General features: G+C 43.3%; 1 protein-coding gene across 1 annotated transcript in view; it reads left to right on the top strand.

The window, feature by feature from the left end:
• The first annotated feature begins 4,791 nt into the window (after window positions 1-4,791).
• The window catches only part of Znf367 (zinc finger protein 367), a 17,478-nt gene continuing 9,490 nt past the window's right edge, over window positions 4,792-12,779 (top strand). Inside the window, exon 1 of the mRNA XM_004643800.2 lies at window positions 4,792-5,182. Coding sequence (XP_004643857.1) covers window positions 4,793-5,182 — 390 coding nt within the window. The 5' untranslated portion in view covers window position 4,792. The remainder of the gene's footprint in view (window positions 5,183-12,779) is intronic.

Here is a 12,779-nt window from a genome sequence, read left to right as displayed (position 1 = left end):
ACTCGTAGTGATCCTCCTGTTTTCAGCCTCCCAAGCGCTGGGATTACAGGCACGGGCCACCACACGCAGTGTCAGTGACCTCTCAATGTGCTCCAAGGGCGGGGCCGGCACAGCATGCCGGGGATTGAACCCCGGCCACTGCACTCTGCCTAAGCAGGCGCTTTAGTCCACTGAGCTATCTGGCCAGCCTTCAGTCCATATTTGGTTGGCTCCTGGGCAGAGTAGCACAAGGCAGAAGGCAGCAGTTCATGGCAGTGAATCAAACACCTCCGAGGAAGTGGCCTACGGAATCCTTTCTCAGCTCCCTTTTATGTTCTTTTTGTGCTGAATCACTCTAGGGTGGGCCTCCTATTCCGAAGGTCGGGGAACCCCAGCAGATCCAGTCAAACCTTCAACTTCCCAAGTTGATACAATGTATCAACCAACCACTACACTCTGTGAATGTATATGTTTCTCCAATAAAAAGTCCTTTTTTCCTTTAGGGAGAAGTATTGCTTGGTCTTACCTGGGAGTAGGTAATAAACCTTTTTAATCCTGGTTGTTTTCACTGATTTTGACTCACGTATGGGTGCACCCACTGCATTTAATTGCCACGATGGCTATAACAATTTATGTTAAAATGTTCCTTATTCTCTTGATAGGCAAAGTTGGAAAATAGTTTGGGGAAGGCTCTTTGGGATGAAAAAAGTAGATGATTGAGTTACACAGGTTTTCCTGTTGTTAAAGTTAAAAATCTCATTGGATTGTGGGAAAACCTTGGCTTTGTATTTCTGTCTTTGTAAAAGCATTCTTTGGAACCCACGTTGGAGTCTGCCGCCAACTAGAACATAGAACTACTTTGGAGAATTAGGTAAAATATACTGTTAATCTCTAAGAAAGTGATCAAGCCTTTCATACCACTTTTATTAACATCTATTTGCCAAGCCATTTAATCACATTTTCAGCTGTGAAGATGAATCATGTACAAGAATGTATGATGTGTTCAGTATCCCACATTTATAAGAATAGAATCCCTGGCAAGCACAAGGGCCTGAGTTCAATCCCTGGTTCTGAAAAAAAAAAAAAAAAAAGAAAAAAGAAAAAGAAAAGAAAAGAAAAGGAAAGAAAATTTTGTAGCAATCAAGAACTTCAAATGGTTTTTCAGATATTACATGATGAAGGTGAAAAAATCTTGATTAGATTTCAAGTTAGCTTGAAATTTATATGTTATAAGGGGAGTATTGACATAGGGCCGGGAAATTCCCAACCTGGCCTGAATGAGTTCGTGTTCTCTAAAACCGAAGAATGAATTTTAGGAACAAATGGAGGCTGAAGGTAAAACTTTATTGGAAAGGAAAGCTTCTGTCGGAGAGGGACAGAAGGGGGTCCTGAGCGGATTGCCCAGGAAGCTGTCTCCTTCAGGTTATTTTATAGGACAAAACCATGCGGGGCTAAGGTAGAGACAAAGGGGTCCCACTTAGGCAGATACAGGGTGGGACAAAACTATGGTCAACCAATGGGATTACAAACACCATTGCTCAGGTAAAATTTATTAGGCCTAGGACCAAATGGGGTAGCCAGTCACGTAGCAAGCGGTTGACCTTATCTGGTGGCCTTCAGTCGATGATTCTTCCCGTCTAATGAGCAATCCTGGATGCCAACTTTAGGGAGGTCAGCATTTGTTTGATCTTTAGGTCTGGCTCACACCAGGAGCATCTCCCCAGTAAGGTGTCTGGTCTTTGTCATCCCCTTCGAGGGCCTGTCCCTGTCTAACTACCTACAATATTTCTATCTAACTCAGGCTGCCTGCAACAGTATGAGGTATACATCTTTACCAGAAGGGGCTTACATTTTTCAATTTTTATTTTATTTTATTTTTATGTATTTGGTACAGGGTCTCACTACGCAGCTCCAATTCATAGTACTCCTCCTGTTTTCAGCCTCCTCTGTGCTGGGATTACAGGGCTACACCACTAAGCCATGTCTCAGCAGGCTCAGAGCGTTGGGGGGGGAGCGGGCAGGGCCTGTACTGTGGTGCTGGGGATCAAACTTGGTCCTTGTGCTTGCCTTAAGCAGGCACTGGGGCTTACATTCTTTTTTGTGTGTATGGAACTGGGGATTGAACTTGGGAAAATTTGCTTTGTTGCTTTTTGGTACCAGGGAATTGAACTCAGGACCTTGCACTTGCTAGGCAGGTGCTTAAGCTGCTGAGCTATCACTCTGGCCCCTAAATAATCTTTCTTTCTCTCTTTCTTTCTTTTTTTTTTTTTTTGTGATACCAGGGATTGAACTCAGGATCCTGTGCTTGCCAGGTAGGCGCTTATTCTACTGAGCTATCTCCCTGGCCTGGGCTTATATTCTTTACAGAGATGGGTTTTAGTATTCTTCAGAGTTACTGCATATTAGGAGATGTTGATTATGTATATCTAGGGCAGAGCAAGGGCAACAGCAATGTGATCCACACACTTCAGATCGCTTTCTGGTTTCCTGAAAAAGGAGCCAGACAAGTCTTGCCTGACCTCAGCTGTTTCTGGAATCACCCTCAGGTCAGCTCAAACATTCCTGGCATAGCTTCCATTCTCTGTGCCCAGACTGAAGGTGGAGTTGCCAGGTTACTGTTGATGAAGGGTAATTTTTAGAAGCATTAAGTCAGAGTCCTCCGCTCCAGATGACTCATCTTGCACTCTGGAACAGGTTATGAATGTTAAACAGTAACCATTGCTTGGGTTTAAGCGGTTGGCTTTGGGTCGTCCCTAACTTGAGTGTCTTTGATACAGTACTTTTTTTTTTTTTTTTTTAAACACACTGTTCTAGGATCAAAAAGATGGACTGTATTCCCCTTCCAGCTGATTCATAAGAATACAGCACAGGTATTTGGTATTAAGTTGTAAAAAGCAAAATATATACTACGTTAAGGAAAATTAGAGCTGAACTTTGCAGCTTAAAATATCTAACTGGAGTTGTGAGTTTTGGAGTGAAAAATGGGACCCAGAAATGTGTAGGGAACCTCTTATTCACGATTTTCCTTTTTGTTTGGGGAACTTTGATACAATCCAAAACTTTTTCTCATTTGTAAGGGGAATAAGATCTAACTCAAGTTGTTGAATAGAATGAAAGTGAAGCGTCTAGCTCAAGTTGTTGAACAGATGAAAGTGAAGCGTCCATGCACGTCATTGTACATCATTAAATATGATCGTAGTAGGCAGCCAGGAAATACGAGCTGCCCTCTTTTATTTGACATACTTTTTTTTTTTTTATTTTAAAAACCCTTCTGTTAGTTTAAAAGCATTAAAGTATTACAGGTTGTGTCTTTTGGAACCTTTTCACTTCTAGTTCCCAGCTTTGATTTCCCTCCTCAAGTCAGCTGATTCATGTTGTGTATCTTGCCAGATATACTTTGTGTACCCAAGCGAAAAAACGTGTATTTATATGTTCCTCACTTAAAAAATCAAAAACTGAAAATTCGGCTGTTTTGCCTTAAAAAAAAAAAAAAACCCTGAAAATATATATCTTGTAAGTTTGTTCGTTTCAGTACACTACTTTCGCTTTTAAGCAGTTGTGGCTAAATTAACTTAGGTATGGCTGCGCGTTCAGCTCAGTTATCACTGACTATTATGCATGCATGTCTTAATGACCAATTCTAGCCCTCCACAACTAGACATTCGTTCATTCATTCGACAGATGTTTACTGAACGCCTGCTGTGAGTCACGCAGGGCGGGGAGCACCGCGGAGAGCGGACGGACACCGCCTCTAACAGCGGCCCGCAGGGCCAGGATCTGCTGGGCGGTGCTTCCGACCCTCTGGCCGGGGACCTCGGTCCTTAACTGAGCGGAGCCCGGACGTCAGCGGCTAAGGGCGGCTCCGCGGAAGCTGGCGCGGCTAAGTTACGGCGATTCTCAGCTGGGCACAGGACCCCAATTAAGAAACCAGAGCGCTAGCAGCCCTGTGTGGCAGCGCACCCATCCTAGCACTCTGGGAGGTAGAGGTAGGGGACTCGCAGATTCCAGGCCAGCCTGGGCACTTTACTCACTTAGCGCGATCCCGTTTCAAAATAAAAAATAAAAGAGTTCAGTGTGAAGGCCTTGTGTTCAACCTCCCAGTACCAAAAAAAAAAAAAAAGGAACAACTGGGAGCTTGTGAAGAAGATCGGACGGGGCAAGAGCCCAGAGGCGGGAGCAGAGGGCGGGGCGGGCGACTCGGCCCTTTAAACTGGCGGTGGCGGGAACCGCGGGCTGGCGGGGCCGAATGGGGCGCGCGCCACCACTGACCAACCACTGTCCTCGGTCCCGCCCCCTCCCAGCCCTTTCCAATCAGCAGTTCTTTTGTAGCGGATCGCTGGAACCCGCCCCCTGAGGGTGGGTCCCAGGGAACGCAGACACTCGCGCGCTCTTCGGAAGTTTCGAACGCGGTTGGCCTCGGAGGTAGAAAAAAAATACTAGCGTGGAGGCCAATAAGGTGGCAGTAAAGAACCGCGCGCCCACCCAGCCCGCCCCGTTCTGCTTAGAGCGTAGCCTAGGCCCGGTCATTGGCTTGTGCGACCTGTCAATCGCAGCAGCGGCCAACAAGAAGGGACTTCGCGGAGTCTGGCCCCGCCCAGGCGCGAAATGTAACGCGGGAAAAGCGGAGCAGGCACCGGGGCAGCAGGTTGTTATTTTCTGGGCTCGCCGCCGCAGCCAGCGTCCGGGTGTAAAGAGAGCGGAGGGTGAGGGCGGGCCGGCAGGGGCAAGGGTGCCCGCCATGAGCGGGCAGGACTGAGCCGACTCTCGGAGCAGGGTGGGCGGGTGCGGGGCCGGGGGCCGCAGACGGCCGGCGATGATCCGGGGAGCGGGTGCGCCCATGGCGGATGCCCCGCCGCTACCCGGGGTCTTCCGCCACGACTCCCCGAAGCGGGTGCTGGTATCGGTCATCAGGACTACCCCGGCCACGCCTCCATGCGGGGGTGGCGCGGGGGAGCTAGAGCCGCCGCCGCCGCTCGCGCCCACCAGCCCCGGCTTCAGCGACTTCATGGTGTACCCGTGGCGCTGGGGTGAGAATGCGCACAACGTGACGCTAAGTCCCGGGGCCGTGGGTGCCGCCTCTGCTGTCCAGCCTGCAGCCGTCATCGCAGCCGCGCACCAGGGACTCCGGGGCGCGCCTCCGCCCGCCGCCGCGGGGGGCGAGGATGAGGAGGAGGCGAGCAGCCCAGACGGTGGCCCCCTCAAGGTGAGCGCGGACAGTCGGGCGCGGGGGCGTTAACGGCGCGGACCGGACGGAGCGGGGGCGGGCGGTGGCTGACAGGAGTGACGTCACTGCCGCGCGCCAAAACCGGCTGGCGCGGGCAGAGCGTCACGTGACCGGCCGGGCTGGTGCCTTGGACCGGGTGCAGTGGGGCTTATGCAGTCGCTGGGAGGCGGCGGCGAGGGTAACGTGTGGTTCGGGAAGCGAGAGCAGCGCCCTGTTCCAGTAGACGCCTTGCTTGGACAGCTGGAGAGCAGCAAGGACTCTCAGGCGTCTTCCCGAGCGAAAGTCGAGCTCTCACTGGCTCGCTTTCCTCGGTCAAAGTACTTAGTCGGTGCTGAGAGCACACAGAATAATAGGACGGTGTTGTCCCCTAACCTCGAGTTTCTCGCAGTCTCACACCAGGGCCGGAGAGAATGTGACCCCCTGATTCACACCCAGGTTTTACGGGTACAGAAGCTGACGCGCAGAGGGCTCGATGTGCCCTTCCCAAGATGACACAGCTGGCTAGTAGAGAGCTGTGGCTGTTGGGTCAAGGTTTCTTGGCTGCTTGTGCTGCTGCGTGTGTTCAGGATCCCTTCTGTGGAGTTAGGCTTGTCTCCATAGACTGTAAGTGCCGAGATTTTCGATTTTAATACTTAGTAAAGCTTAATCAGAATGCACCAAAAATATTTGTGATAAATGGTGCAAGCATAAGATTAAATTCTACTTGTATTAAGTGGCTATATAAGATAAAAATTTGTTAGAGATAGAACAAGCAAAATTTAACGGATACGTGTTGGCGCTTACTGTAATAATAGAGTTTGGTTATCATTTTACGTACAGTAGCAAGGATTGTTTGGACTTTGAACAAATTGATGCACTTTTTTTAACTAGTGGCAGTTATTAAATACATCGGTTTTGAAGTTATAGTAAGGTTATAAAATCCTATATACATCTTAGGTCTTGAAACTGCACCTTAATAAAAATGTGGAAGAGGAGTAGAGATTTTTATTTCTTATAGTAGCACGGAGTATTAGTGTAGCGGACAGTTGTTGGCTCTAGGTTGTATTGTTCACCTTAAGTATCATGAGGTATCTAGATTTGTTAATATTTTTATGCTTTAGTCTTATATCAGATTATATATATATATACATATATATAATTTTTTTTTTTTTTTTTTTTTTTTTTTTTTTTTTTTTTGCGGAACCAGGGATTGAACTCAGGCCCTTGTGCTTGCCAGGGAAGTGCTTATTCCGTTGAGCCATCTCCCTGGCCCCTCAGATTATAGTGTGAAGCAGTGTGAAAGTATACATCCAGGGCTGGCCAAATAGTTCAGTGGCTTATGTCTGTTTAGGCAGGCACACCGACCATGGACCCTGTGCCCGCCCTACCCCCAGGGTGCCCCAGATGGCAATTGAAACTGAGCCTGGTGGCCTCACCTGTAGCTCTTGGGAGGCTGAACACTGAAGGATCACTATGAGTCCAATCTACGTAGTGAGACCTTGTAGACCATTAATAAAAACATATATATATATATATATACACACACACACATATATATATATCCAGAAATAGTGAAAAGTTTTTAAATTTGATTTTATTCTTAATTATAAATGAACTTGGACTACTAAAAACATTAATAGTACTAGAGAGAAATGAAATTGTCTTATGTTTATTTTTACTTGTGACAGGCTTCACACACAAACTGTCTTTTTTTTTTTTTTTTTTTTTGGCAGAACCAGGGATTGACCTCAGGCCCCTGTGCTTGCCAGGCAAGCGCTTATTCTACTGAGCCATCTCCCCAACCCCACAAACTTTCAATAAAAGTGCTAACACAGTGCATGGATTTGAATTTTATTGTAATCTATATTTTCTACACCTTCTCAGGGATAAAATATACCAGAAGTTTTGAAGAACGTGTAGAAGTGAAAGGATGATTTTATATTTTTCTTTCCTCCTCAGTCTTTCATATTGCATCTTTCATACATTATTCAGTAAATTGATTTTAGTTTGCCCTTTTGTTGATGAAGCAATCTAAATACAGACCAAAAATTCATTTAACTTCCCTATCTTAAGAAAAGTCTGAAACACTGTTGCTTAAGAAAGTTAGCTCGTTTGGTCATAATGCTGGACTAAACATAGGGAGTGTTGGTTCCTTTTACTTAGTTTTGATTCTTTACATACAGTAATTTCTCTTCACATGCTCATATGGGAACCATGCTTGCTTTTTGGGAAGATGTCATACAGGTTTGTAATAGCCAGTGAGCTTAACATGCTCCCTCCACTCTTAATATGGGTGTAGAGCCACCAACAGCTGTGAACTAGACCATCTTTGTTCGCTCATTGTGTATTTGTTGCCATTGCTCCCAGGGGAGGTGTTGACATCTGAGTCTTGCACATCCTGCTTCTGCTTTCTCTTGTTCTTTCCTTTGTTTCTACTCAATACTGCCTCCCTTGCCTGGGAGAACATCCATCATCTGCTAACTTATTTTAGCCCCTCATCAGGAGATGGTTCAGTGCTACTGCTGTATAACTATTAGCCTGGGTTGTAGAACTCTGGGAGAGAAGAGAGCAGGTATGATTCCTCTACCCCCAGTCTGTGCTTCTGTACTTCTCTTCAGACCATTATGGCATGTCTGCTGTGGGACCCAAAGGAGTCTGCCCAGGTTGCCAATCTGTGACTCCTTTCTGTATTCAGATATCTAGACTCCAACAAGTGGGACAGACAGCTAATTAGCACACATGAATTTTGATCACCTCCATGTTAAACCTGATAGCTTGTTAGCATAGTAACCTCTATTTATTGTCTGGCATGAAGGAAGTACTTCATAGTGTTAGCGTAAACTGGCAGACTCTTGAACTTTTTAATTGTTTCACTCACTAAATCCTGTTTACTTGGAAGGAAGGAGAAGTTAGAGAAGAGTCCTCAAGATTAAGGTAATTTTTTTCTTTCTTTTTCTTTTTTTTTTTTCCCGGAACCAGGGATTGAACTCAGGCCCTTGTGCTTGCCGGGGAAGCACTTATTCCACTAAGCCATCTCCCCGGCTCCTAGATTAAGGTAATTTGGTAAACTGGCAGAACTGATGAGCACCTTCCAGAGCCCCTGGGATTAAGGATTCCCTATACCATACTGCTTGTGGATATATCATATAAACTAACTTTTAGAGTTTTTAAATATTAAGCTGATGTAAGTAGACTTAGGAAACATACACCTTAAAGCCTGTCTATATCTCATTTGAGAAGCCTTTATTAAGAATATATACAATGTAATAGAATGGATTTAAGATTTGGGAAGTTGGGAGGCTAGTTCAGCATGTGAGAGGTAGAATAAGAAGCAGATTATGAGGGTCATAGAAAGTTTGGATCCAAATCTGAATTCACAAAGGAAAATAGGATCAGTTACATTTTCTCATCAAGGTACACACACATACCTCCAAGATCAGATCTCTTCTTGTTTCCCTTCTAGCTTGTGTTCATACCATATTATTTGAGTTTGCCTTATAAAACCATGGTGAGGACGTTCAAGTTTTTAGTCATCACATGACTAAACACTTTCAAAACTAAAGGATACATAGGGGAGTTTTGACAATGTGGTTTCATAGAATTTCATGCTAGCATTTGTGACTCATCAATAGTCCTAACCCAATTTGTCCCTTAGGCTACAGGTATACTTGGTTGCTGAGGAGGTCACACTGTAATTGTCAGTATGTGCCTAGAAACATGGTTTTCTTATTGTAAATGGTAATCCCACTCTTCTTTGAGTAATACTGTGTGTATTGATATGCATTGCTAATGGATACTGTATTCATTTACTTAGGATAGGATTTCCCTTATCTTATTTTCTCAGCTAAAATAATGCACTTGATGTATCTTTATCTTTATTTGACTCGCATTACATTTTTTTTAGCACTTTTATCTGGAAAATGTAATTTTTTTAGAGTTGCTGGGATTTAGGTACATGTTTTTCTTTGTTTTCCTAGTTAGATGTGCTTCTTTTACTAGAAGCAAAAACAATAGCTATGGCTAATACTACATTTTTGATATTAACTCATAAATCAGTTATTTCAAACTGCAGTACAGGCAACCGTGTTATCTGTTTTTAAATATGAAAAGGATCCTTTCATGGCATAGAACTTGCACCACTCAGGTTTTTAATTAACCATATTTTATGTTCCATTGCTTCCCTAAGGGAACCACATTTTTACCCTTTTTTTTAATTAATTTATTTTTTTGTGGAACCGGGGATTGAACTCAGGCCCTTGCGCTTGCCAGGGAAGTGCTTATTCTACTGAGCCATCTCCCCGGCCCCCTAGGGAACCACATTTTTATTGATCACAGAAGCTGTATTCTTATATTCTTAGATTTACTTATTTTACAGTATAAGGAATTAAACTCATGGCCTTGAGCATGCTAAGCAATTACTCTACTGTTGAGCTACACCTCCTTTCCTACTGTGAATTTTTAAAATTAAAGAATTGATGTCATTAGATCCTGCATATTTCTACTCTGCTGACTCTCAATTTTTCTAATAGAGCGAAATGTGGCTAATGAGACTCATAGCGAAGGGGTTAAAAAAAAAAAAGAAGAATTTGATAGCCACCAATGATTGCCACAAGTTGGTGTGGTAATGTGCATGAAAACAGTCAAGTCATTGGCCTTGCCAATTTCTAGCTTCTTTGTAAGTGGAAAGAAACTTCTTGAGGAATTCAGGTTGGGAAGACTTTTTTTTTTTTTTAAATGTATTTAGTACAGGGTCTCACTACACAGATTAGACTCATAGTGATCCTCCTGTTTTTAGCCTCCTAAGTGCTGGGATTATGGATACAGGGAAAAGACTTCTGTAATGTACTTTTTTTACAGTTTTCAGATCAACAAGGAACTGACTCAATAATAACATACTTGAATTTGTTATTTTAAGCCCAAGCTGGTGAGACTATAGATGTGCTCTGTCTTCTGTGTTCTGGGACCCAAAAGTAGCATCTTCTTTCTGGGACAGTGGTTCTCATGGCAGAGAGGAAAGAAGGATGATAGAGCTCATTAATGGTTTTTACAGATTTTGCTTGTTATGTTATTTTCACTCACACTTTACTAGCTAAAGCAGGTCATATGGCTGCATTGGTCTCTAGACCCACTGTGAGAGGGGTGAATACTTTTATAATATTGTAATATATCACAGTGCCGGGCTGGTGAGATGGCTCAGTGGTCTAAAGCACCTACTTAGAACAAGCTTAGCAAAGCACAGGGACCGCTGTTCAATCCCCCAGCACCACATGCCAGCCAGCCCCGCCCCCTGGTAGGCTGAGCTGGCCACACACACACACACAATAAATAAATAAATTTTAAAAATATATCACTGTGTCTTTTTACATTTTTTTTCTTTAAATTGGTATAAAAGTATACTGTGGTGTCAACAGATTTTTCAGAGCTCATTCATCTTACAAAACTAAAACTCTGTACCCATCTAACTTATCTTGTTTCCTTCCCAGCCCCTGGGAACCATCATTCTACTTTTTGGGTCTAAGAGTTTGACTATGTTAGATACCTCAAGTAAGTGCAAACATGCAATATTTGACTTTCTGTGGTCAGTTTATTTCACTTAATATAATGTCCTTCAGTTTGTACATGTTGTAACATACCACACAACACTTAAAGCTGTGTGTGTGCATACCATGGACATTCAGGTGGCCTCTGTCTCTTGGCTGTTGTAAATAAAATGTAATGCTCATGGATATGCAGATATCTTGGAGGTTTTATTTTAGTTCTTTGGGCTGTATAATCTTTTCACATTCTTAAAATTTTTGAAAATCTTATTTGGTACAGCGTCTCACTATACAGCTCGTACTCGTAGTGACTTTCCTGTCTCAGCCTCTCCAGTCCTGGGATTACAGGCGTGTTCCACCATGCCCAGTTTCAGGGCAGACACAGCATGTGATACTAGGGATCAAAATTGGGATCTTGCGCTTGCCAGGCAGGTGCTTGGATCACTGAGCTATCTCTCTAGCCCTCTTTCCACATTCTTAATCATTAAAAAAAACTAACATAAATTTATATTATCAATATAAAACATACTCCAACCTAAAGACTAAATGAAAATAAAGACTTCATTAACGTTTGGAAATTTCTGTTGACTAATACAATAAAAATAGATAAATTGGATTTCTGTAAGGTTGAAATCAAGTCATTAACTTGCATTGGAAATAGATTTTTTTTTTTTAACATTTATTTATTGTGTGTGTGTGCGCGCGCGCAGCCAGCTCAGCCCACCAGGGGGCGGGGCTGGCTGGCATGTGGTCCTGGGGATAGAACCTCAGTCCCTGTGCTTTGCCAAGCTTGTTCCAAGTAGGTGGTTTAGACCACTGAGCCATCTCTCCAGCCCCGGAAATAGATTTTTTTTTAAAGCTCTATAGATTAAAAAAAAAAATCCTAGACTTTAGAGATGAGTTTTTTAAAGTAAAATTTTAGTTAAGATTGTTTTGCTGTATCTTATTATCCTTCGAGGCTTTAGGCTAGTGTTTAAGCTTTTGGAAGGCTTCAGGTTTTTGTGATTTTTAAATATAATTTGTATATGTAAAAATTAACTGAAAAATAAAGAGATTTGTTTTCCAGCTATTTATATCAGTTTTAAATATATAGAAGATAGCACAGAGAGTTCCTGGGAACTTCATACTCAATTTCCTGGTATAACATGCTGGTGTGATACATTTGTTGAAATTAATGAGCCAATATTGTATGTTATTATTAACTAAAGTGGATAGTATATTTAGCTTTTCTTAGTTGTATTTATCTTAGGGAGATTAACAGTGTTTTAATTGTCACAGTTTTCCATGTGAAGGTCCATCTTTTTCATAACAAAGTCATTAGTTTAATAAGACTGTGTATTCTGTGTTATATTACATTAGATAGCTAGGATTTATTCCTTTTTTTTTTTTTTTTTTGGTGGGACCGGGGATTGAACTCAGGCCCTTGCACTTGCCAGGGAAGCACTTATTCTACTGAGCCATCTCCCCAGCCCTAGATAGCTAAGATTTAAAGCTAACTTTAGACTCTCTAAAGTTCCTGTCATCCCACCTATCAGGAGGCTGAGGCAGGGGGATCATTGAGAGTGCTGCACAATTACTGAGTGAAACTTACCTTTAAAAAGCCCCCCCCCCAACCCCTTTGACTCGCAATGTAGAATTTATGTTAGATGAGGATTTATTATTAAAGTCTTAATTTTGTGATGATAATTATTATTGTTATTTTTGTCTTTTTGAGATAGGGTCTTGCTATGCAGTTCAGGCTGGACTTGAGCTCACTTTGTAGCCCAGGCTGGTCTCTAACTCAAAATAATCCTCCAGCCTCAACCTCCTGTATGCTGGATCAACAGGCGTGTACCACCACACCTGGCTTTTGGTATCTTCTTATTTATTTATTTGTGTGTGTGGCCAGCTCAGCCCACCAGGGGGCGGGGCTGGCTGGCATGTGGTGCAGGGGGATTGAACCGCGGTCCCTTTGTTTTTGCTAAGCTTGTTCCAAGTAGGTGCTTTAGACCACTGAGCCATCTCACCAGCTCCTTTTGGTATCTTCTTGACATTGATGAAACTATTTCTGTAATTAAGAT

The sequence above is a fragment of the Octodon degus genome, unplaced genomic scaffold (assembly GCF_000260255.1).
Source record: "Octodon degus isolate 3935 unplaced genomic scaffold, OctDeg1.0 scaffold00184, whole genome shotgun sequence".
Classification (NCBI taxonomy): Eukaryota; Metazoa; Chordata; class Mammalia; order Rodentia; family Octodontidae; genus Octodon; species Octodon degus.
The sequence above is the reverse complement of the archived record's forward strand: the minus strand, read 5'-3'. Positions and strand labels throughout refer to the sequence as shown.